Genomic DNA, 26666 nt, shown 5'->3' on the forward strand with positions numbered 1-26666 from the left:
ATGTAGCTGTCAGATTATTAATCGCTATCTTTTAGAAAAGTGAGTCTTGAAGAACCGAGATTTTTATTATTGTAGTGACGCTCAAAGTGAAACCCAATCTGTTTCCCCTCCTTCCCTGGATACCTCTCAGTCTTGAGGCCTCACAATCTGCACCCACCTAAGATGCCAACCTTGGTGCTTTAATTTCATCATCCCAGTAATTTTGTTAATAAGTAAATGGGATCAAATCCAGCACTCTTAATGACAAGTCTCCCTTGCTTTATCTTAATATAATTTAAAAGACTAGGCACCAAATTACACATCTGGAAATGTCAGCCAGCCTGCTCTCAACTGCAGGAAGTGATTAGAAATTACTTGCCATTTTTACAGGAATAAAAGAGGACTAGTGGGGGAATAAAAGAGATTTCAGGGGAGGATAGGCTGAAAGCATCCAAGATGTGGGTTTTAGGAGTTTTTTTCCAAATGAACAGAAATAGAGCAGATGGTTACTTTTTTTCTGGATAGCTTTCCAGAGAGCAGAGGTATGGTGATAAATGCTTTAGGAGAAAAAAAAACGGAGAACAGACAATAGCATTAAGTAAGATGATTGGAAAGTGCCAAATTAACATGTGCTGGAATAAATTATTGGAATTGCATTTAACACAGTCCTGGACAGATTTAAAGAGGAACATAAAGATATTTTTGAAATAAACTAGCTAGTGTTCCAGGAGTCAGTGGAACTTGTGAAGGGTGATTTTGGTGTGAGGGAGTATTTAAATTGCAAAGTTCTTGAGTAGGTGACATCCATGAGGAATAGAGAAGGGGAAGCAGCCAAGGTCAGTGTCTGCAAAATCAATCGACAGCAGTTACAACATTTGGTTCAAGGTTCTGGTGGCTGAGGAGTGAAGAGATAAAAGTGAAAGATTAAAGTATAAGATGAAGATGGAGAAAATGTAGTTGCTGTGACAAACTAGATGTCGAGTCTCCACAGCAACAGATTCAATCTGAGCACACCAATTAATAGAATGAAATGTCAGATGCTGAAATGGATAGTTGTAGTTTCATTGAAATTCTTAAGCTAGAGTGTAAAATGTGAGATAATTATGCTTATAATATATTTTCTAAATCCAGCCTATGGATCATGTAAAGTTATATGTTTTTCCACTTCTACCTCAATGATAAGACTGACATGTTACCAAATTGCATAGTTAAAATTAAGGAGAATTTTCTCCTTGCAAGATCACCTTTCTTCCAGTAGCATAGAAGTCAAAGCGTCTGTAAAATATGAAGCAAAAAATAGTTTCAGATTTCCAGCATCTGCAGATACAGAAAATCCCAGAAACGTTCATCAGTTCAGACAAGATCTGTGGAGAAATAGGCAAAGCTAATGTTTTGAAAAATCGAAAAATTTCTCTCTTCACAGATACTGCCTAACTTGATTGTTTTCTGAATTTTCTAATTAGGTAAAGTTACATACCTTTAACTGGAGACAGTTTCCAACATAAGATGAACAATTGCACTGTCCAAAATAAATGTCTGTGGCTCAATAAATCCTGCTGTCCGACTTCTGAAACATTGGATTGCAATGAATATTGGAAAATCGTTTGCCAGATTTTTTCCAATCATCCGCTGGGAATGCCCTGGGATTGATAGAGGTGGAATCTATGCCAAAGGAAGCATCGGATTTTCCTGTGGAGCCTGCAGATTCACCCCTAATGTCATTGATACCTGCCACGTATTTGTCCAGACTTTGAGTGAATGTCCTTTGCACTTTTTTCAGTTCAGCAGGTTAAAGTTATATTTGGGTTGCTTTAGTGTGGGTAAATAACTTTGCTAATTAAATGTGCAGCAGAGTGGGTTAAAATCAGCCTATAATGTTTAATTAGCAGACATTGCCAAAAAATTCTTTACTTGGTATTCTTAAAAAAAATCTTTTGTTTTTCTTTTGAAGCTGTGGTCTGCTTTGTTTGCCTATGGCTATTGCAGATATGAGTGTCCATTGTACCAAGGATTTAATTACTAGCAAGGTACTTAATAATATTGCCATACTAGGACTGGTTTGGAACAACTATCTGTTCAGGAATTCATTCAGGGGCTTTGGGTTACACAGTATAACCCCGAGGGCAAGATAAACAGAATACTGCAAACATATGAAGGTAGATTCAATTTAAATATTGACAACATGTTCTCTGGTAATACAAAAGAAAAGTTGAAAATTTTATTGCTGCCAATAATACTGTACTTTTATTTTGTTGAAATGAAAGTGAACTGTGTAATAAGACACATTGTGTAGCAAAATTGCCCAGTAAAAAAGAGTCAATGTGACTGGAAAGTATGTGTAAGAGAACAATTTTAAATCTGCACAACTTTATTTCCTGTTGTTTTTCTCAATTTTTTCCCAGTTTTAAATTCGGAAATGAACTTTGCTATGCAAACTCAAACAAATTATTGAATAGCTGCATGCTCACTCAAGAAAGCCATATTTTTCCAATAGTACTATACATCTGTCTATTCTGAGGTTCTTAGTTTTTTCATGTGTTGTAAATTCATGATCTCCTGCCAACCTATTCAAATAAATTCCTATCCCCTGTAATGTGTCCCACATCACACATTATCTGCTTGACCATATTTCCCATTCTCTTGCCTCTTATCGCCATCCCATACTTCTCTCGATTCCCCTTCTCCCTGCCTCTCTTCTGCTCCCTAATTCCGGTTTGGCTGGGATTATCATATGGATTTGTTTGTTGTGCAATCATTTTCTCTAGTTTACTTCAATGTGAACAGCATTCATATCTCTTGAAAGGATATTACAGTATTCACCATAAGAAAGGTATTTATCATGAGGCAGGCTGCAGTTACTTTGCAACTCTGGTGTTCAATATGTGGTTGAAAAAGGACAACATTATACTGCATCATTGTTTTCACAACAAAGTCAAATACATCCCAATTAGTGGAGTTTCTTTGGTCCTCAACTGGGATTTGTTAGTTGTCCAGTCTTATCTAGTTACCAGTACTTTTTCATCAAAGCAGTTAAGAGACTGTAGTTCAAGGTTATAATAGGTTTATGGAATCAGTATTAAATATTTAATCTACTGTCACAAAAGTAGTCAGTGTACATTACCACTTTTTGAATAATATCTTGTTTCAAGTAGTTTGTAGACCATAACTGAAAGTAGAGCTCCTTATTTTCTACATATGATTCTCCTTTCTGTTTTGCAGTGGGATGCTATCCCAGAAATGGATGAACGCAACAGACCCATCCACACGTACCAGGTCTGCAATGTGATGGAACCAAATCAAAATAACTGGCTGCGAACAAACTGGATTTCCCGTGAGGCAGCACAGAAAGTGTATGTGGAATTAAAGTTCACCCTGAGGGACTGCAATAGCATTCCCTGGGTTCTCGGAACCTGTAAGGAAACATTCAACTTGTATTACATGGAATCAAATGCATCTCATGGAATTAAATTCAAACAAAGCCAATATACTAAAATTGATACAATTGCAGCTGATGAGAGCTTTACTCAGATGGATCTAGGAGATCGTATACTTAAACTAAACACTGAGATCCGTGAGGTTGGGCCAATAACCAAAAAAGGATTTTACCTGGCCTTCCAAGATATTGGAGCTTGCATCGCTCTTGTCTCTGTGCGGGTATACTATAAAAAATGCCCATTTACTTTCCGCAACTTGGCAATGTTTCCTGATACAATCCCCAGAGTTGATTCTTCTTCTCTTGTGGAAGTTCGAGGTTCCTGTGTAAAGAATGCAGAGGAGAAAGATACACCAAAACTCTACTGTGGTGCCGATGGAGACTGGTTGGTTCCTTTGGGAAGATGCGTCTGCAGTGTTGGCTATGAGGAAGTTGATGGATCTTGCCATGGTAAGTGAATGAAGTGAGCACTTAAGTATTTGAGAAGTTTGGCAAATGTCTCTTCAGAGCATCTTTGATTTTAGCAATGGGGGAAAGAATGAAGGATAGACAGCCCATCGCCTGAAGGCTCAAAAACACAGCATCAAATTGGGTCACAGGGTCTGACATTGATCTCATAGAAAAAAACATTACTGAGCAGTTCCTCTACTTTTGTGTTACTTGAAAATAAACTTCCGTGAGACAGTCCTGGAGGGAAAACAGCAGAGCTGCAAAACAGAAAATGGCTCACAATTTGCAACAAAGCAATGCTATTGAAGTTTTCAGCACAAGTTATTTCAAAAGCTACAGTCAAGTTTCCAGTCTAAACCATTAATAAATGGAATCTTCTTGTTTTATATGACTAGCAATAACTATCTAGCTCATTTAGTTCTGGAATATTAACATAATGTCATATGACTTAGTCTTAATCCATTAGTTTCAGTAATTTTTGTTCAACTTAGAAATGAAGTGATTTAATGAGTACATTATGGAAAACTGGATAAATATTTTGTCACATTTATTTGCTTAATAAGGAGTATCAGTATGTTTAGTTCTGGATTCTTGACTTGTTAATTAAGACTGGGTGGAACCCAATTTTCAACACAAATCCCTGCCACAGTGTGATCTGTGAAGTTCAAGGTTGGAGTGTACATTCACACGTGAGCCCCCTTTGTGATCCAGAGGGAACTAAAACAGGAATGTGATAACTTGCTGTATTTATTGGGTAGACCAGTTTTCAAAGGGGCACTGTTAAAGATCTGGGAACAGTCTGCTTGTATAGCTTGAGGCAATCAGAAAGGTTGAAGGAAAAATTCCATCAATGAAAAAGAAAGCATTGTACAGCCAATTAGAGTTGGAAAATAAAGCAAATTACTCTGCAGTGAGGTTTGTGTATGATCAGTCACTATGGTACAGTTACGAGTTCACTTTTCATTTGCTAATTGGTCAGGTCATAAGTGTAACAGTCCCACTGGCCACTCTGTTTTCCGTATAAAGAAATTAATATACCAAATACTTAACAATCTTCAAAGTCACAGTTAAGCAGTCATTTGCATGCAGCTAATTGTTGTGTCCATGCACCCAGCATTTTGATATTTCCAACTTGGTACCACTGAACATTTTATAAGACTTCAACACTGCTCATCAACGTCTCATGATGAATTTGATTCCATTCATAACATTTATCATCAGTGACCTGATTTATGAAGATAAAGCATACTTTCACAAAAGCGCTATGTTAAAACTCTGGTCTTTTTCAAACCCAACCTAAACAATTAATAAATGGAATCATTCTGTAATGGGTGTATACTGGTGAACTACCCAATGTTTGGACACTTTCGTACTAGCCGTTGTTTTTTCATTAGTTTCAGTACATTCTTATTTCATTTAGAAACAGATATGCACAGTTATAGGGAACAAAATAAAGAAATGGGAAAATATATTTATGTACATTAATTTTGGCTTTGTACATGTACCTGACCAACAATTTGTACATGTATCAAATAAGATCTTCTCCATTTGTAAAAATAAAAATCATTAAATGCCTACTACAAGAACAAAAAATATAGAAATACAGGAAAGAATGGCGAATGAGTCTAAGTGGAAAATTATTTGTAAGAACCAGGACAGACCCAAAGGAGTTAATAGCCAAGTATTTTTCTGTATTATCCTGTGTTCTTGTGATTAATTGGGTTTTTGCAACTATATCTTATATGGAAAATTTACAAAATGTGTACACAATCAACTTTTATCACAATTTCTAAATTAATTCTAGTGATCACTATTCATATTTAGCAGGCTTCACTTACAAACTTGTAATTTTGTTTCCATAAGAATATATGAGAAATGTAAGTTCTTGCTCTCTTGTATGTGAACTATAGATTGATCAGTGCCAATGGCTGAGCTAATGGATTTTCATCCAATTATGTACATTAGATGACCTATTTTAAATTTTAGTATTTATGGTTTCCTCGAGATGAATTGGACCTCTTTCTCATTCTCTTTCACTCATACTCTCACATCTGCTCTCCCGCATCTTTTGATATACTCTGTTGATAAAATGCAATTTGACATCAATCACCATAAGTTGTCAATTGTCACAACATGCTGTACATTGCATTTATGAGATGTTTTTACTTATGCCACTGATGATTGTTGAAAAATCCAGTGTCTAATTATTGTCACGAAAACAAGATATGTCTAATTGTTGTTCACTGTCATGTTGGACTACTTTGTTTCTACTTTACTCCTAATATTTAACCCCAATAACTTGGAATTTAAAAGTCTACAGCCCATAAATGCTATCTTTCACCCGGTGCCTTTAGAGTTGAATCACGAATTACTTGATTTGTATCAAGACAAAAAAGAAATGTAGTTTTTCAATACCCTACAACTAAAGGAAATAGTAGTCTGTGTTGGAATAAATCATTCATCAGAATTGAGGTATAGAGTATATTACTTCACCAAGCAGACTGGATTCCAAAGGCCCTTAGCCACACTGTGTAATTCAATCTGCATACTGAGTGGGGCACAACTTATCTGCAGCAATCCGATCTACTTACCCACATTAGATTCTCCTAGTTCACCTGCCTGCTTGCCTTGTATTATTTGTGACTGTGTACCTCCAAACCATCGTTTCCGTCTTACTCCCAATGGTACAAATTAAAACCAATTGACATTCCTATCCCTATTGACTAAGGCTTCTCCTGGGTCAAACTCGCTTTCATTTCCTTCAATGGCATGTCCATTTCTTCTCAGTGTAAGACAGGTCCTTCAGAGAGTATGCTTAGAGCTTTAAACTCCAGTCCTTGCATCACTGGTGTATGGATTGAAGATTAAGGAGACAGGCTCCACCAGAGAAACCTTGTTTTTTGGACCAGGAAAAGTAAGGTTATTTTATTTTAATACAAATTAAATTCAAAATGGCTGTTCATTTTGACAGCCTGATTTGTACCACATTCCAAATTTACCCTGAGACTTCAAGATACTTAAACAGACAGAAAATGTTCTCCCAAGACAGAGAGGGAAAAAAATGTATCCATCTGCAGTAAGGCCAAGGATATTCATTCATATTTTGCCCAGAACCGATACAAAAAAACAAAACTTGCTTCACCATCACTAAGGAGTTCTTTCAGATTCTTTGTGCAAGGGTCCTCTCGTCCTCTTCCACACCCCAGTATTTCCAAGCAGTAACATAATCTTTGACTTGCAGGCAACATCACACATACTCTGCTTATGTTTGGAAAAGGCTACAGCCAAATTTTTTAAGTTAGCATTTGTGCTGCAGCATTCATATTTTAAATTCTGTCTAGTTAAATATGCTTAAGGAATACAAATGGGCCAGGAGGAGAGACAGCTTTTAAATGTCAGTTAGAGTGATCACCTAATGGCTGTATGCTCCACAGGGTCCTACTCTGATGTTTGGTTGTTTACCTTTGTGTCACAAAGTTCTAGCTGAAACTCCCATCTGATTAGAATCAGGCAGCTATAAACAAGCTTTGTCCTTTCTAAGTGCAAATCAGGTGGGCAATCTAATGATTTTAATGGTTGCAAAAAATTGCCAGGTGGATTATTTTGATAAGTAAAATGTAAAATCACTCGATTTTAATTAACAGTGGTCATCACCCTGCAGGACACCTGCGAGAGGCAGGACAACACACACACATAATTTGCATATAATATCACTCAAAATGTTTTTCGGTTGAGTCAGCCTAATTAATTAGCTCTCAGCTGGAAAATATGCATACCCTTAAGGTTGCTATCTTGATCATGATATGCTTGAATTGTTTGCTCAGTCCTTTTTGTGATTTAAAATGTTTTCAATTCTGTAGGAACCAATTGCAGCTTAATCTGTAAACAGTATCAGACCAATTAAATATTTGGGTATACAAAATAATTTAGAAATAAATCACTTTGTCAAGAATTTTTCAATTTATTTTTATAAAAGCTTAAAGCATTGATTTGGACTTAATATTGCCACAATTTTTCTTAGATCACGTTGTTTCTCAGTCAATCTTTCTAAACCCAGTGCAGCATTTCTCAGCCACTGAAAAACACCATAGGCCTATCGCAGTCAAGGTACCACTCTCAGTCTACAGCTTGGATCCCAGCAGGCAGGATCCTATTTACATTACTCTGCTTCTGCTTTGCTATAACTTTAACTGTGCTGTTTCGGAGAGAACCAGCCATATATCCATCCAGGAGGGAAACTTGAGCAGAGCTTTTTTTTTCCTACTCTCAGAACATTTGGATTATAATTCAATAAATTGCAAACAATTGATAAATCAGGATCAACACTGTACTGGATCTGCACCAACACTCCATACAATGTGAAACCAAAGTGATGAGAGATTATCACCTCTGGGTGAATGACTCTATTCAGCCCTGAGTCAGGTCAGAGCATGGCAGATTTTAAGTTGCAGCTATAGCATCTGTAAATCTTTCGTGTATCTTTGTAAAATTTTCCATGCACACTCAGAGAAAAGCACACATTTGTCTGCTCAATAAAATGGTGTTTTCTTAAGAAGAGATAAAGGTTAAGCCATTGCAGGAGAAGAAATTTAAGATATTTTAATAATATTATTAAATATCAATAGATTTCTGAAATAAATTGATCAGTATAAGGGCAAGAATGGAAATGTTTAAGAGAAAAAACTTGAAGCACTGGAAGTACACTGGGAATACAGAGGAAAGAGAGGAGTTTTGAAAAAAACAAGTCTTTGAGATTCAATTGGAGAAAAACTATTTTTGTTAATGAGGGGTGAAGGAATTGGTGGCAATGTTAAATGTGACATCTGATTCCTCAGTAGCATAAAGAAAGTGGTTAGGAGATATTTCAAATGGAAAGAGTTGTTGGAGCATGAAATGCTTTTCATGGTAGAAGCAGAAATTAATTCATATTTTGGGAAGAATTTAATAAATATTTGAAATTGGAAGGTACAATATTATTGAAGGAAAACTCTGTAATGTGATTAGAAAGGATCCATTCCAGACATTATGGGTCAGATGACCTCTTTTTCTGTTATGAATCTTAATGACTAGGATTATTTTTCCTGACATTTTGTTTGCTCAAGACCAATATTATCACAACGTAATGTTAACCTTCAAATATATAAAGTTATAAATATTTCCTAATAATCTCCTCTTAATAGTAGATCAAACCTGAAATTTATTTAATGCCATTTTCATTCTGGTGCTGTAGCACAGCCTATTTTCACTCCACAACATCTCATTGAATTCACCATACCCTTCTGACAGGCAGATTTTAAAATACCTTTACAATTATCCTTCCAGCATCTCCACTCAATGTAGGGACTTATCGATAACCAAATATAGACTGCCGTACAAAGCACCAAGCTGCGGCACCCTTGCCTCAGTTGCAAAGTCCTTGTTTTGTAGTATTTGGAAATCTTTTAAGACTTGGCATGCCTTATACTATTCTGGGATATGTAGCCTATTAACTTGCTTGTTGATAGAAAGTATGGTTTAGATAAGTATGGCAAGGCATCTAAAAATGTAAATGTAAAGCTTATATTATGAATACATTCAAGGGAAAATAAATTAGATGTCATGCAATAGGGAACACCATGTTAACTTATGTGCTAGATCTAGGCCAAATATCTTCAAACGTGTAATTAAAATTTTTATAACGTGGAAGAAAACAGTGTGTCGGCATTAGATCAGCCTGATTTAGATTAATTCCATTTGAGTTGTCATGAAGATATTGTAGTCCTTGGACTCATCCAGGACTTTTGCCCCAAGGTGATCTCGCAGCTTCATTACAGTAAGGAGCTTGTTTTGTCCTCTATCACTTCTCCAATCAATGAATGTTGTAATCTAGATTCCTGCTGGATTCTATGTTTTGTGTTTAATTCCGGAAGGCACAGTAGTTACATGTCATAGAAGGAACTTATTGGCAGAACATAAAATATTATCTGTTCAAAGATGATGTCCTGAGTAATTCTTGTCTGTAACTTTTTACTCAGTACTCATCTAAAAACATCCAGTTCAGTCCAAGCTTAGACAATTGTAGCATCTAGGCATCTAAAAATTTAAATGTAAAGCTTATGCTATGAATACATTCAAGGTAAGACAAATTAGATGTCATGCAATAGGGAATACCTTGTCAACTTTTCTGCAAAGCAACCATGTAAATTACATCTTAATTGTTTATTAGCTGCTATTGCTTAAACATGGCCAACGCCCAAGAAAATGTTGACTGATCAGGTTTATTGACCATGCTTGGAGCTCTTGCAGTATGTGAAAGATGTTGGAATGATGAAGAAAGCAAGAACACCTAATGTGTTGGGTTTATAGTCTTCATTTACACAAACCATTCTTCAGGCTATCAATGGTATTTAGCGATGGAGTTCTGTGGAAGTCATATTTTAGATGATGTGGATCAAAAAGAACAAGAGAATGTGATATAAAGGAATAGTTTTAGTCACGGGGAAATTGATTTGCTTAACAATTCAAGATTCAAAGTATTTAACAACATTCAAGATGTTGGGATGAGTGGATTTGCTCATCAGATTGGTTCTGAAATATTATCCATTATCTGTGGCCACTTGCTGTGATCAAATAATATTTAGCTCTGAAAAGTTTCTTATAACTGTGCAAATATATTGAAAGTGTAAGATTTCCTGCGTTGAAGAGGCAGACTTCCCTGGCATTGTCTCAATATTATTTGTTAAATCCTTACTAAATTACAGATTAAACAAAAAAAAATTTGAGGTAACTCTGTAAACTACTGAGGCTATACTATTTTTGCCTTAACCTAGATACTGTGTTTTCCATTTTATTTATGAAACTAAACCAATTCTAATCATTGTATTGAAATGGTATGGTTATAAACACTAGGTTGATTTAGTTTCGAGGAACATGGGGAAGTCAATTTGAATCAACTGAACTGGAAAGAAATATTCTGAATGTATATGCATTTGGGAGGGTGTTTAAATAAACTGGTTTCAAATAGATTCAAATCTCATCCTGGTGAGTTTGTCACCACTGCAGGTCTGTTTCAGGCAGTCAGAGATGTTAGTGTGCTTTGCATAAAGTTATGCCACAGTACTAACACTTCAGCTATATTATTTTTTAGTGCTATATAAAACTGAAAACCTAGAAATTATGCTCTGATATAAGCATAAAAAGTGTTCTCATTTTCATGTAATATGACTTAATCCATTATTAGAACTGAACTTTGACCTATACAATTTAGTTTTATTGCAAGATTGATAGATACCACAATAAGTACTAGGATTGCGCCTAGAGACAAATGGGCTCCATTGTGTAATACCATCTGTGAATACTAAACAAGATTTGAATGGTAATTGCATGCACTATTTTTAGTTTAAATTTATTTTTCGTGCAGGTACTAAGCACCCAGTGTGTGCTATTTTCCTTGCATTTTGGAGCTCCCCACCCCTCTCCTAACAAACACGTTTATACACCTCTGTATTGCCAGACAGCGGACTCTGTGCATTTGACATCTGACTTTAGGTAGCTGAACTGGGACAAATTTGATTTTTGTCTCCATTCCACCTAAGGTACTTTGCAGAATTCTAAGCAGACTGCAACTTCAACAGATTGAAATGAACACAGCACTCGCATACTTTGCTGCAAATGGAGTTCAGGTAGAGGTCAGCCATGTTCAAATAGAATGACAGAAAAATCTCAAGGGACTGCAGGGTCTACTGCTGTTCCAATGACATAAGATGTCACGTATAGTAATAACATAGCATTATGGTTTCTGAAAATGTGGGAATTTATTTGAACAGAAAAAACACGTTGCAATTTGCAGTGGATCATATGAGAATTATTAGTCTACAAGTATCCCATAGAATTGCACATTTACTTACAAATGGTGAATGACCAGTTACAAAATGGTTTGGAGGAACTGACAATGGCAAAAATGAATTGCTTATAGTTGAATTCCTCCATTGCTCTGATTTTTAAAAGCTGGTTGAAAACCAGTATGGAAGAGCAAATTAATGGTATTGACAAAGCAAGCTATTTGTCCTCCCCAGCTTATGAACACCCAACTTATGTACAGCCCGTACATGTGAACAAGCATTTGAGAGACCAGCAGAATGGATTTGCTGGCTGCTGCAGGGCTGCAGGCATCTTCTGCCATGTGGGAACTTGGTTTGCAGCCGCATTTCCCACTTGCAAACTGTTCAGGCTCCAAATAGTTCACAGGAATGGAACCCTGCCATAACCCAGGGAGGATCTGTACAGAATTCTTTGTGATCTTAATATGCTAACATTTTAATCATATCATTATTAAACTGGTGTGCTTTACAGATTACTGACTGCTTTCTAACATTACGTTTCCTACAATCAGCACTGGACTCTTATTTACCTGATTAAGATTTCCTGCCCCTAGTTCAGGTGTGTAGAGTGATTGAGTATTGAGTATCGAGTATTTATAAAAATTGCATTGGGTTTGCTTTTGCAATCAAGGGAGCAGACATGATATCCTGTGCTACCCTCCTCCCTGCCATCCATCCTCCTCTCCCATCAAACTCCAGACCTTGCAAGAGCTAGCACCTCTTAACAGCAAGTAGGAAGGAATGGCTGACTACTGAATATTTCTTGTGAGCTTTTTCAAAGGATCTGTTGCTTACTCTAGTATTAATTATCCTGGATGTTCAGCAATATAGAATTTTTAGATCTGGAATTTAAAAAAACAAGGAACTTGTCTCTTGTTAATTGAAGAAGTATGTAACAAAAGTATGAAAGATCATGAAAATCTTTTTAAGACCATCTAAGACAAGAGATCGCTTTCTATCACTTTATTTTGTGAGATGTCCAAGGCATTTATATCTGTTACAGTTATAGTGGTTTCAGAAATTGGCGAAATTACACTGTTTTACAATTCTTTTTGAATAGATTCATTTTTCATGATATAAAGGACATAGTTAAGAACAAAGAAGCTTTTCCTCTCCTGGGACCAGGGATGAGCTAGGACAAAGACATGAGGCAAAATGACACTTGTGAAGAAGAGAAAAAAAAACAAAAGCATCTTAAATCAAATTTTATGTTGTGAAAAATTTTATTAGACTACAAACAGAATCCAAGTGATATTATCATTACATTTACTGCAAGGTTTCACATTATGTGGAAATATTGCACCTTCATGGCAATACTATTATGAAAAGACAATGACTATTGAAGGAGGGATTATGTAGCTTGAGGCTGGGAAATTCTAATCAAACTTTCCCCTTGCTGATTTCACATTTCACATTTTATGCCCTTAAAAAGATTTTGTAAATGGTTTTGTTCCATTTTGTAAGGTTTTACTGAAAAATAAGATTTCATTATGATATTTTGAATCTTATAATATACTTGGTTACACTATAAGATATTTGATTAAATCTATTATTGGAGCTATTGAAATGTGATCTGAATTTTCCCCCATATTAGTGACAATCTCACTGGAAAATGGATTAAAAGAGTACTCAGAGAACATTACTTCAATTCACATAATACAATCTTTTATAGGTGTGTTTGGCTCCCATTCTATTGAGGGCCAGCCATTGTGTTAGACCAGGCACTATTCTGCATATCATTGCAATATATTTGCAGAACATCTATAATCAACTATATCATCTTCAAGACCCATGATCAAGTTGATTGATCATGATGAGGTTGTTCTCTGTATTAATCATTACAGAACTGACATTGTAGGATATTTGCAATGAGAGGAGATCAGCAGGTATATTCAGACCTATGGGATTGCAGGGAGTGTCATAATGCAGACTGTAGGAATTCTCAGCTTCTACTTTAGCTGCCTAGATAAATATGGTGGAGCTTTGTTATATACAGTAGCTGACTCAGAATTCTCAATCATTGCTGCTTATTTAACTCTGCATAAGATTACAAGAGGAAAAACTGTCTTGAAACACTGAGCGATGTTGATGAAGAGGGACTGGAAAGCTCTCCCTTGCCATAACTTGAAGAACATATACAGGAAAGAATGGACGTGGGTTAAGATAGAGCAGTTAGTTTTAGGAAAGTGCAACCAATAACCCAGTGCTTTCCATAATAAGAGCTGATTCACCAAGCCCTTTTAAAACCTTATGCTCATCAATATCAAAGACTTTTATAAAAATCCTTCATGTCAGAAGTCTATAGCTCCCTTGTTATTATAGTACTAAAATTATGAGACATGCATAGAAATGAATTCGCAACCCTATCTGCATAAACTTTTTTCACTCTGCAGAATGAAGTTTCAAATGAAAATGACTTATGTTTATTCATATGACAACTTCAGGGTACAACAAATTTCATTGGCATTGCGTGTAATCAACTGTTATTTTCAGATGCTGTCTGCATAGGGGGGAACGTTGAGAGATGAGTGGTAGCCTTCAAGATTGGCTCATTGATCCGTGATAGACAACAAAGTTCCTTACTCTGACATGTTCTGAATTCTTTCTGCTGCAAGTGTTATATCCATGTGGTATTCAGCTTGGAAAAGTGCTGCTGCTTCAGTTGAGGGAGGGCAGTAATGATAATTGGCAGGCATTTTCCTTATGTTTGTTCTAGATCACAGCATTCAAAGTCAATGTTGAAAATTCATAAGACCAAACCCTTTTAACCATAGAGCACTGTGCTGCCAGCATTGTTGCTTCTGCGGCAGGACAGGAGATATCTGGAGAAGAAGTTGAGAAGGTACAAGGGTCCCTTATGTAAGCTCTTTGACTTAAGAATGTACGCATTTTACGCAATGACAAAAAGAGATTTATGCTCCTGAATCAGAAGCTCTTGCACTTCATTCCCATTCTGGAAACAAGATCACATCACGTGGGCTGACTTTGGTGTTCTATGTTGCTTAAGCTAGCAGATGTGATGGTAAGCAAAAGTTCCCTATGCCATTTCTGTTAGAAGGCTAGCGCTGTTCAAGACAAGCAAAGTTTGCCCAGTATCCTGGTCAGCATTTTATTCCTTGACTATTCTTGCAAATTTGCACTTTTTTCTCTGAACGTCATCATAGGCTGTCAGCTCTCAGTATTAGATTAATAGTCCACAAAGACTGCTTAAAAAGCGTTTTGGTTTGCAACCAAAATTGATATTACACATAAATGATTCTCATGATCAAAGTACTCAATGAGCCCTAAAATGTTTACATTGCCATGAAAGTAATGCCTTTCCATTCTCTCTACATAATGTACTACAAGAACATAACATGGGCCTATTTGTCTCTCATACCATGTAGTATTGTAATAAAATCTATCAAATATAGGATTTTACTCAGGAACCTGACACAATCATCAATGTAGCAGAATTATTGTAGACATTTTGTACCAAAATAGGCGGATGACTCATAGAAATACAATCATCATCTCTTTGCTGGTTATGGTGTTTCATTAAAATAATTTTGTTTGAGGAAAACTAGTTAGTAGTATATTTTTATTATTTAGTGAATTATTACTTAATTATTTATTATCCTTTTCATAAAATGGTTGTGCCTAATTAAGCCATTCAGCAGGTTAATGTCTTGAGCCCCGTGCCTTGACAATACATTTGCATTTTACTGCTGATTTGAATTTGGCAATACAAGGTAGAACAGAGACCAGAAGTACTGTGCATCCCTAGGCTGCCACATAAATATAAGCTCCATGTGATGGACAACATTAATGGGATTTAAAGCTCTTTGGTTTAAAACATCAAAATTAAGGGATGCCAAATAACATTTCTTAAACACAAATTGGAACCTGGGTCTGATCGGGCCTGCCTGAGTATTGGCCCATTTTAACTGATGTGAGGTCTGGTAGATGGAGATTTAATATTATATAGCAGTTGGATGCCACGAGAGTTGCAAAAGCTCAACATTGTCATATGAAGTCCAAGGCAGTTTTCCTGCTTTTCCCTGAATTTGGTCCTATGGAACACCAGATTTCCGTGGCAAAGCTGGCAATGGGAGTTGAATATATAACTATACAAATTTTTTTTTAAAGTCACTGGAGTAATTAGATCTTGACTTATGCATTTATTTAGGGCCCTGCATACTTGTGACTGGAGAATACCTGTAAAATAAGCATGCTGCAAAGGTGAATATGGATCTGATTAGATGGGACATTGCCTTGGTTTTAACCCTTGGCTGTCCAATGCAGAAGGTGGTTAAATTCAAGCCTTTAGATCTGTTTTGTATGTTTTAAAATGAGAATTATTTTGCCTCACTACAAAGTGCCATAATTTATAGAAAATTCATTTCAAATGATACAAGCAAGGTTCCTAAAATTGTAAAAGTTAATGCCAGACAATTGATTAAAAGATTAATATTGGTGGTCATCAAGAAACAATACAGGAATGTTTAGGTTTAATTCTAAACTCAGCAGCAGCAGTTTTCTGTATGATAAAATGAGCACTATGCTGTTATTGGGTGGGTCATGCTTCATCCAGCCCACCACCTTCAATCCACCACTGTCACACGCCATGCAGGTCAGCAGGACTGGTCCACCAGTGGGCCTGTGATGCTGTGGTCATACAGCAAAATGGAGCAAGCTATTAGCAAGAACGAGACCTCAACCAACAGATCCTGAGGCCTGTCCACTGGCAATGGCAGCTTTAAATGTTTCAAAATTTCCTTGAAGATCAGTGGCATTTAAAAGGTTCAAATATATTTAAGTAATGAAAACAATTATTTGAGATATTTTCAAATTACTAGAAGTGAATAAAAAACTCAAGGTTATAAAGGTTGATTGTTCTATTCAAATGTGCTAATTACTCCAACCATGGCAGGTGCAATGCTGGATGTGAAGTGCATCTGGCCCCTTCAGTTGGAAGGTTTGTGTTTCAATACGGGACTCAAGGAGAAGTGCACCTTATTGTCTTCCTGCACTGCACTTTCTCTGTAGCTGTGATGCTTTACTGTTATTGCTTTGACCTGTACTACCTCAATGCACTCTGTACTAACTCAATGTAGCTGCACTGTGTAATGAATTGATCTGTACGATCAGTTTGCATGACAGGTTTTTCACCATACCTCGGTACAAGTGACAATAATAAACCAATATCAATACCAACAGCACGTGAATCTCAGGCGACCTTTATCACTGGAGAAAAATATACGAGGCAAACCAATAGGGCTAAAGGCCAACAAGTCCCTGGACATGATACCTTGCAATCATAGGGTATTAAAGGAAGTGGCTGCAAGGATAGTGGATGTATTGGTTGTAACCTACCAAACAGTAGGTTATAACCTACTTGATTCTGATGAGGTTCCAGAGGTTTGGAAAACCGTAAATATGACGCCACTATTCAGGAAACTATCGCCTGATTGTCCTAACAGTGGGAAAATGTTAGAATCCGTTATGAAGGAGGTAAAAGCTGGAAATATAGGAAGTTAAAACCCTAACCCAATCAAATTGTGCCAAACATGGCTTGATAAAAAGGAAAATCATCTTTGACATGATTTGAGGATGTAACAAAGAGAGAGAGTAAAGGGGAACCAGCAGATGTATTGCCAGATTTCCAGAGGGCATTTGATAAGGTGCAGCAAAAATGATTACAGAGTCATGGATTACTGCACAAACAATTGGGATTGGGGATAATATATTGCCATTGGTCTCTATTAATGGTGGATGAAGGGGCCAAGTGTGCTGTAACTAAATTGGCTGATGAGACAAAGATGGATGGGTCAGCAAGTTGTGAGGAGAACACAAAGTCCCTACAAAGGGAGAGAGGTGGGTGAAATGAATGAGCAAGAAGTTGGCAGATGAAGTAAAATGTGGGGTATCCACTTTGGAAGGAGAAAGAAAATCATTAATTAAATAGAGTGACTACAGAATATTGTGATACAAAAGGATCTAGGTGTCGTAGTACAAGAAACACTTCAAATTAGTTGCAAGTACAGCAAATAATTAAGAATCCTAATGGGAAAACTTGCCTTTATTGCAAGGGTTATGGAGTAGGAAAATTAGTAGGCTTTAATGCAGCTTTACTGACCTGAGCATTATTGCATTTAAGTAATGGTGGACTTGCATTGGAGGGATTGCAGAGAAGGTTCACAAGGTTGATTCCTGAGGTTGATGTATGAAGAAAGCTTTGGCAGGTTGGGCCTATACTCACTGGAGTTTTGAAGCATACTATTTAAGGTAAGTTTACCCTAATGGGGTATCTGAAACGAGGGGGCATAGTTTCAGTTGCCCAATTCAAATGGAGATACAGAGGAATTCCACCCCAGAGAGCTGTTGAGGCTTGGTTATTGAATATATTCAAGATGAAATTGGCAGATACTGTATTTGAACGACAAAGGAGTTGAGGTGCAGGGGGAGAGAATGGGGAAAGTGATGTTGATGCTTAGGTCAGATCAGGCCAATCTTGCTTGAGAGGCCTACTCCTGCTCCTGTTTCTTAAGGATGTTCTTATGTGCCAGGAGTTGAGCTCTGTCTTGTGCATCTCAATGTACAGGCACGTAGTGTTCCTCGTGGCCAGAGGCAACTACAGTTCAGCTCAATGTCACTTTTTTTCATCGTTACTTGTACATAGGACAGTTAGAATGATTGACTGCAACTTGTCTTGGAAGACAACTGGTATAATATCTGCTTGTCTGATAAAGAACTCTAACCTGTAACCAATTTTGCACTTACAAAAATGCAAAATTGGAACATTTCTTTCGATGATGGCATTGGCAATCCCAGCATAAACCATGATCAATGGTAAAACGGCACCATAAAAAATCAAACTCCCTTTATGCCTTCTTCCAATGATGACATGGGTTCTCTGATGGAAATAGACAATTTTGAAAATAGACCATCTTTCCAAGACTTGGGGAAGTTGCAGATAAAGTGATACCATTGTAAATTGTGTAAGTTCATCCAGATACTTCTTAAATGCAGTGAGAGTACCTGCCTCCACCACCTTCTCAGACACCCTCTGGATTAACAAAAAATTCTTAGATCCCCTCTGTCCTTCTAACTCATCACTTTAAACCTATGCCCTGAAGATTCTACAAATCAGGAAACACAGACCAATTGAGTGCCAGACAAATTTTAACTGTTGCACACTTGTTGTTGGTGAAATTCTTGCCTCTCAAAGAGAGGGAGATGCCTTGATATATTGCATAATTTAGTGGTTTCTCTGTATCATGGGCTGCATTATTCAAGAATGGCAAAACACAAGAAGGCCTAATCCACATTAAAGCTTTTGGCTCTTATAACACTTGCTTCAGTGAGGTTTTTTTGCATGCTCCCATAATAAAGCTAAGAAGTTTTCAGAGCAGGCTGCAGCAGATTAGTCCAAGTAATGAGCCTTTTCCAAAGTACCATTTAATCAAATCAAGCGTTGTACAGATTATACTTTTCCCTTGCTGTGTATACAGTTTCTTTTTGCACAACCTGAGCTTCTGGCACTTAAGTCAGGTCACTCTAAGAAAAGATGAGCTTTCTATTTGAAATTACCACCAAAGATAGCTGTTTTAAATGTTAATTATGGCAACCACTGCAAATAAAACAGAAAATGGTTATAGGGAGGCAAGACACCATCCATTCATAACTATTAAGCACGCTAAGGATAAATGTTCAAATTTAAGTTCCTTTCCCTGGCTTAAGATGGAATTATGTAGAGAAGGCCAGGCAGCAAGTGTGGAGAAGCAAACTGCACTGATGTATCAGGCCAATGGGCCAGATCCTGCTGGCCAGGTCCCTACACCTGGGATCAGTCCAGCATTTACATTGTCTGGATGTGGAGGGCCAAGCTTGTCCATGCCGGCCAAGGTGCTTAACTGAGTAGTCCCTTTTGCCTGCATTTGACCCATATCCCTTTAACCCTTTCCTAACGATTAACCTGTCCAAATGTCTTCCATGTTGTAATTAAAACCTGCCTCTACCACCTCTGGCAGCTTGTTCTATATGAACACCACCCTTTGTAGTGAAAAACTTCCCTCCCAGATCCCCTTTAAATCTTTCCCCCTTCATTTTAAACTATGCCATCTAATGTTGGACTCCCCTATCCTGGGAAAAAGACTGTGATTATACATCTTATGTATGACTGTCATGATTTCATAAACCTCAGCCTCCTTTGCTCCAGGGAGAAAGTGCCAGCCTATCCAGTCTCATAACTCAAGCCTTACAGTCCTGGCAACATCCCTATGAATCTTTTCTGGACTTTCTCTAGCTTACTCACATCCTTCCTATAGTATGGCAACCAGAACTGCACACAATATTCTAAATGCGGCCTCACCAATGTCCTCACCAACAATGAAGTGTTTGATAGTGCACGCATGGACTCACTGCAGTTTACAGAGCTAAACACTGGCAACCAGAACCACAGTCAATTTCCAGCAATGTCTAGCCCATTAACTCTCTCCCTCCAACTGATGTTGAGTATTTTCAGCATGATGTGACTTGTAACTGTTATCAATGGGTCGCTGGTTATTTTACATCATATTAGTTTAAGAGATAAGAAGTACTTTTAAATGAATGCTGACTAAATCCTTTATTAATGGGTTTAATCAGATTGGTTCAGATTAATCAAATTAATTTCCAATTAGGTACTGTTTTTAAATCCACAGATACCTGATTAAAATTGTTGAGTCTTTCAGCATTCCTTAAAAAAATGATTACTGAAATGGTGTAGGTAAAGCATACACATTTTAATTTAATAATAATTTATAATGTTCAAACAAGTTGAACAGTCTTTTCAACAATTTGTCATTAGAATATTGCTTCCAAAATTAATAAAAGCAGGAATATGAAGTAATAAATAAAATAATTTAAAACAAAAAAAAAGCTATCAATTTTTTGAGAAAGCATTGGTGAAAATTGAAGCTTTAGCCACACTTGCATGGATGTTTTGTTTTCATCTACACTGATAGTTAGCTTTCTTTGCTGCGAACGTGGGTATTTCAGATTCACAGAATTATCATGCCTTGCTTTAGACCTGCTTTTGGTATATTGCAACTCTTCTATACTGCCTTCACCAGCCTGATGGCAACACAGTCTCCAGGAAAAGTGAGCAGGAAGGGGAATGCAATTGCATCCCCTTGCTTATATGGCTGTAAAGTTTGAAAAATGGCGTGACACCACTGTACACACATTGAAACATCCAGTCAAGAGGTTTGCTTAGTGGAACTGACTGCCAGTGAGATTTTTCCTGATTTGAGAAGAGGGACTGAGACTTTAAACATTATCTTAGTAGAGGATAAGTGTTTTACAAGACAACAATTGCATGAATTTTACCCTGTTTTCCACCTGGTTTTCAGCTAAGGTTTGCTGGATTTGATTTGTTAATCCCAGCCACATGTCCAGTGCAGAGTTAAAGCACCCAGACAGTTTCAGAGTGGATTCAATTAAGACTGCAACCAGTAAATGACCTTTTTTTGGTATGGTCTTTGTTATGGGAGAAGGCATGCAAGATCAGCCAGGGGAGAAGTCAAAGAGCAACCATTGGCAGAGGAGAGTCCATTTGCTGACTGCATGAGAGATTTGTGTTATTCTCAGAGAAGGAGGCCTTGGACTGACTTCCACGTCTGCCTACTGGATGTACTGTATACAACTATAATATCACCACCTCTAAAATCTTTTGTCATCTGCAGGACATTTTCTGTGTTTGACAACTCTCTCAAATCTCCTGGTCACACAATGTTTAAAAAAATCAATTACCACACCTCAAAAATAGCCAAGTTTAGACATATAGTTATGATGACATGAAAATTGTAAGTCTGTCTAAGTGTGTGATGCTTCTTATCACTGTGTTAGTGCATGATGGATAGACCTTGAATCTTAATTTAGACCTGTTCCTAGGTGCAACCTGAGCTGCATGAGTTATCAAGCTGTTGCGTGTCAAAATGAGCCTTCCAGGGTTGAGGTGGTTCTGCTAACACCCTGAGATGCAGCCTGGGAGACATGACCCTGCCTCATTTCAGACAGGATGGGCAGAACACTTGCTGCTTTTTAGGAAACAGCATTATCATTTGGGTTCCTGCCTACCATGACATAGTAAAGGGCACTGGCTCTGTGTGGTCGCTAAACCACAGTGAATGATTGGAGTTAGATAAGTAATCAGCATCCAGTCTCATTCAGATGCAGGTCTGGTGCATTTCATTGTGCAAGTCAACATTCCAGGCAATCAGTCAGAGAAAGTTCAAGTACTACTTATAGCTGTTGGGCAGAAACCTTAAATGAGCTGCACCAGATAAATCAGTGGTACTTGCAAATGCTGGTAAAAAGGATTGACACTGGATGGTGATGGATGTTTGTTAAATCAATATACACATTAAATATTGTTTTGTTTATGTTTATTAGGAGTTTTCTACATGGGGCTAATGTAATTACTTCATGATTTCCATTGGACAGAGAGGCAGTGCACTTTCAGCAGGAATTATGCTTCTACAGGAAACCAATGTAGAAAATGTTATTTCCCTCCTTGTCAGAGCTAAATTTGGAAAATATGAAATTAATATGAGGGAATTTAGAACTGGTATATCCAAAAATTAACTTTATGGAAAATTTATGACAAAATTAGACTGCTGGACCTGCTTTATGAGAGATGATGTGGTTGACTAGAGCAAAACTCTGGCTGACAAAGAGACAGCAAATGCCTTTGATGCATCATTAACATTACCCATGGAATATGCCAATAAGCAAACCAGAATAAAAGCTGCAATCTCAAGCTGAAGCAAGTATTAGCCCTCACTCAGTATACGTACACAAACAATTTACTCCATGAGCAAAACAACGTAAACTTAAGTATCATGCTTCCGAAGGATGTACCCAGCTGCTTGTGTTAGTTTACCTCATTTGAAATTCTTGATCTATTCAGAGCCAGACATCTGTCAATCTCCTGACAATTTTATTGCATTCTTTTGAGCCTAGATATCATCAATCGAATATTCTATTTTTTTCATTGCCCTGAAAGAATATGAGCACAGACCTTATATGAATTTCTATTGCCAGTTAACAAAAATCAAAACTTCCTATAGGCAACAAAAATTTGAGTCAGTGGTTGTTGTGCCCGTTCCACCAGCAGACTATGTGTGAAATAATTTTTCTTTTAAAAATGCCAGAAATACTCAACAGCTCAGACAGCATCTGTGATTAGAGAAATAGAGCTAACCTTTCAGGTCCATAACCTTTCATCAGAACTGATGAATTCCAAACAACTGCAGTATTTTAACCCAGTATTCCCAGGCCCTGACCTGGTCTTGTGAGAATGGTATTCATGTGGATGCCCAATTGTGTTTCTAGTCCCCAGGATAGTGATGGTGGGGACTTAGCAACAGTAATGCTGTTGAAAATCGACATTAGATAGTTGGATTCTCTTTTGTTGGTCACTGGCAAGCACTTTTGTGGCGCTAATGTCACTTTCCACGTATCAGCCCAATTCTGAGGGTTGCCTGGGGTTTGCTGCATGCAGCAATGGGCTGCTTCACTAGCTGAGGAGTTGTGATTGGAATTGAACAATGTGAACATTCTCACTTCTGACCTTTAATGGTAAGGAGAGATATAGATGAAGTGGTTGAAGATGTATGGGCCAAGGACACTGCCCTTTGGAACTCCTACAGTGGGGTCCTGGAACTAAGATAATTGACCTCCAGCAACTATCTTCCTTTGTGTGGGGATTACTCCGACTCTGGTAATATTTTTGCATTGATGCCCATTGACTTCAGTTTTACCAGGGTTCCTTGATGTCAAGTGCAGTCACTCTCACCTCATACTAAGAATTCAAATCCTTGGTCCATTTGATAACACAGTCAATGACAATTCCCATCACTTTGCAGATGACTGACAGACTGAACAGTAATTTACCAGATTGGATTTGTCCTGCTTTTTGTGAACAGGATATAACTGGGCAATTCTCCACATTGTGGCATGGTGTGACTGTGCTGGAACAGCTTGGTTAGTTCTGCTGCATTGATCTTCAGTACTACAGCTGGGATGTTGTCCTGCAACCTTAGCTGTCTGTATCCAGTGCTCTCTGCTCTGAGTCAAGTTGAGTTTATTGTCATGTACACAAGTACAGTGAGGTACAGGTACAATGAAAAACTTGCTTGCAGCAGCATCATAGGTGTGTTGGTTCAGACCACACACACAACGTAAATATACATAAATTATACATGTTATACCAGACAGTGTAAAAAAAAGTGCAAAATGAGACATCAATGCAAAAAGAAACACAATCAGAGACAAGTCCATGGTAGTGCAAGAGGTGGTATTAGTGCTCCATTGCTGAGGTAGGATTGGGTTCATGGAGTGAATTGAATTTGATGGAGTCTGGCTTCTATGAGGGAGGGTACCTCAGGAGGAAGCGAAGATGCATCATCTACTCCGCACTTCTGGCTGAACATGGTTGCAAATGCTTCTGCTTTTACTTTATTGTTCACACTCTGAGGATGGGGATTATGATTTTCTTGGAATCTCCTCTTCCCATTAGCTGTTTAATTGTCCATTGCCATTCATTAGTTGATGTAGCAGGACAGCAGGGTTTTAATCTTCTCTGTTTTTGTGAGATCACTTGTATTGCTTCTTGCTGTTTAGCTCTCATATAGTATTACAGCTTCACTAGACTGGAACTCAAAAGTTTTTAGATATGTTTGGTGTTGTCCCAGCATGCCCTTCTGTATTCCTCCTTGAAGTGTGGTTGATCCCCTGGTATGAAAGGCACAGTAGGGCAAGGGATATGCTAGTCCATAAGGTTCAGATTTTGATGAGCTACATTGCTGCTACTGATAGTCCGCAGTGCCTCTTTGATGCCCAATTCTGAACTGTCACATCTGCCAAATCTACCCCTTTTAGCACGGTTGTAATGTGTCACAGAACGTGATGAAGGGTGTTTTCCATGTGAACTCTCCATAAGGACTCCAATAGTGATCAGTCCTACCAATGTTATCATGGACAGGTACATCTGCCACAGGCAGATTGGTGTGGAGAAGTCAGGCCAGCTTATCCCTCGTGTTGGTTCACTCACTATCTTTCACCTCATACTTAGTCTGTGGTAGTACTACCAAACTACTCGTGGTGATGGACATCGGTGTGTCCTGAATACTTTCAGTGCTTCTTTCAAGTGCTGTTCAACATGAAGAATGAGGAAGGATGGTGGGTGGTAATCGGAAGGAGGTTTCCAAGCCCATATTTGATCTAATGCCACAAGATATAATGGCATCAAGTGTATATTGTGGCATGTTATACATATCAATAGAAACAGCCTGGCAGGGTCCTGATGCTGGGTTTCTGGGTGGCCTTGTCCTTGAAAGCAGTGAAGATACCTATATGAGCTTGGACTTGAAGATTTCTGAAGTCACAAATATGAGGACTGCCTTATGAAAGAGAAGCCTACTTAGATATTATATCTGCAAGAAATGTAGAAAAGGTGGTACCTCCTAGTGAAGATTGGGTGCAGAAGGTGACCTTGTTGCATCCCTGTTAAATTTGGAACTTTTCAATTTGCAAGATTTATTCAGGAATTTTTGGCTGCTGAATTTTAAACAAACTGAAACTATCTCCTAGCTGGGTCGATTTATGTATGACTTGTTTTACGGACAGTTGTCCAACACTCTGCCTTTGAATAATGCTGCCCTGTAGTCTTCAGCATTAGACCCCCATGAGTAAAAAGCATCAGTTATTACTCGGACTAATGCGGTCAGATATCTCGCTGATAATAAATTTTGGGCATAGCATGTTATTTGGATAAGCTGTATATACCAAGAAAACAGCACCAGGTTACATCAAAGTATCACACCGTAGAACACAGGATATTAATAACTGGCAGTGAATCTCTGAGAAATGTGCAGAATTGTTCAAAACCACAGTAATACAATTTTCATCCATGCAATTCCTTTCTTCAGTGTCGTGCAGATGAATTTCCAGGCCCTAATGTCTTATTATTACAGTGTTTGACTGTTTCTTGAATGGTTTTTATTTCCCTTATTTTTATTTTCAAGTGCTGATGTGTGAAGAAATTCTCCTGGAGGAATTGTCCTAAATTTATCCTTTACTATCTGGAACCTATGGTTCCTAGCTGGCTATTCTATTTTATCTCAGAGTAGTGCTTCAGATTTGCCTTGGCTTGAACTTTGAGGAAGTATACACTCCAATGAGATGACCCTTTAATCAACTCCATTGAAGTCTAAAGGATTCTGTTTTTTATAGTCACTTCCTAGCTCAATGTTTGACACAAAGGAAGTTGCTTACATCTTTCCTCGGCCCTTTTATTTCTGGTGTGAATGAACTTAATGCTAACAGATTGTGAGATCTTTCTCCTATTCTCCTGGCAAGTAAGTAACTCACTTTTATGCCTCTGTCTTCAAATGCAATGTGTGTGGCAGTATATGTTAATCCAGGATTGGATTTCTCTCCCATCAGTGATTCTGCAACCACTGACAGCCATGCAGCAGCTTGATAGGATATTTAGTCATTCTGGGCTTGAATGTTTCTGTCATATGAGTGTTTCTGATCTAAACCAACCACAGAAGGTGGGCTCCAATCAGTAAATAGTCAAGTTGGTGTTCATTGCCAATGTAATTCTATTCTGAGTGAATTAGAAAAATAACCCTAATTGATTTTAAACTTTTTTTTTTTACAAAGCCATGGATAATCACTGTTGCTTTGTGTGGAAGTATAATAAAGATGGTACGTTAATATAAACTCTTTTACTTTTATGAAATACAGCATTATTAATCACATTACTCTATCGCCCTATACGCTCACAGATAATAAGCTTATCCTGTTCTCCTGAATTCCTGTAGTGATGAAGCAGGCATTACAGCCACAGAACTGTAATTTGCAAATCTCCCCAAATTTAATATTTTTCTCTTTTTGAAATATACTGTTTAGAA

At 37.6% G+C, this 26666-nt stretch overlaps 1 protein-coding gene across 1 annotated transcript in view; it reads left to right on the top strand.

The window, feature by feature from the left end:
* epha6 (eph receptor A6) overlaps positions 1-26666 on the top strand; it is a 477923-nt gene that overhangs the window by 96997 nt on the left and 354260 nt on the right. Inside the window, exon 3 of the mRNA XM_052015332.1 lies at positions 3199-3862. Coding sequence (XP_051871292.1) covers positions 3199-3862 — 664 coding nt within the window. The remainder of the gene's footprint in view (positions 1-3198; positions 3863-26666) is intronic.

This window comes from Pristis pectinata, chromosome 4 (assembly GCF_009764475.1).
Source record: "Pristis pectinata isolate sPriPec2 chromosome 4, sPriPec2.1.pri, whole genome shotgun sequence".
NCBI lineage: Eukaryota > Metazoa > Chordata > Chondrichthyes > Rhinopristiformes > Pristidae > Pristis > Pristis pectinata.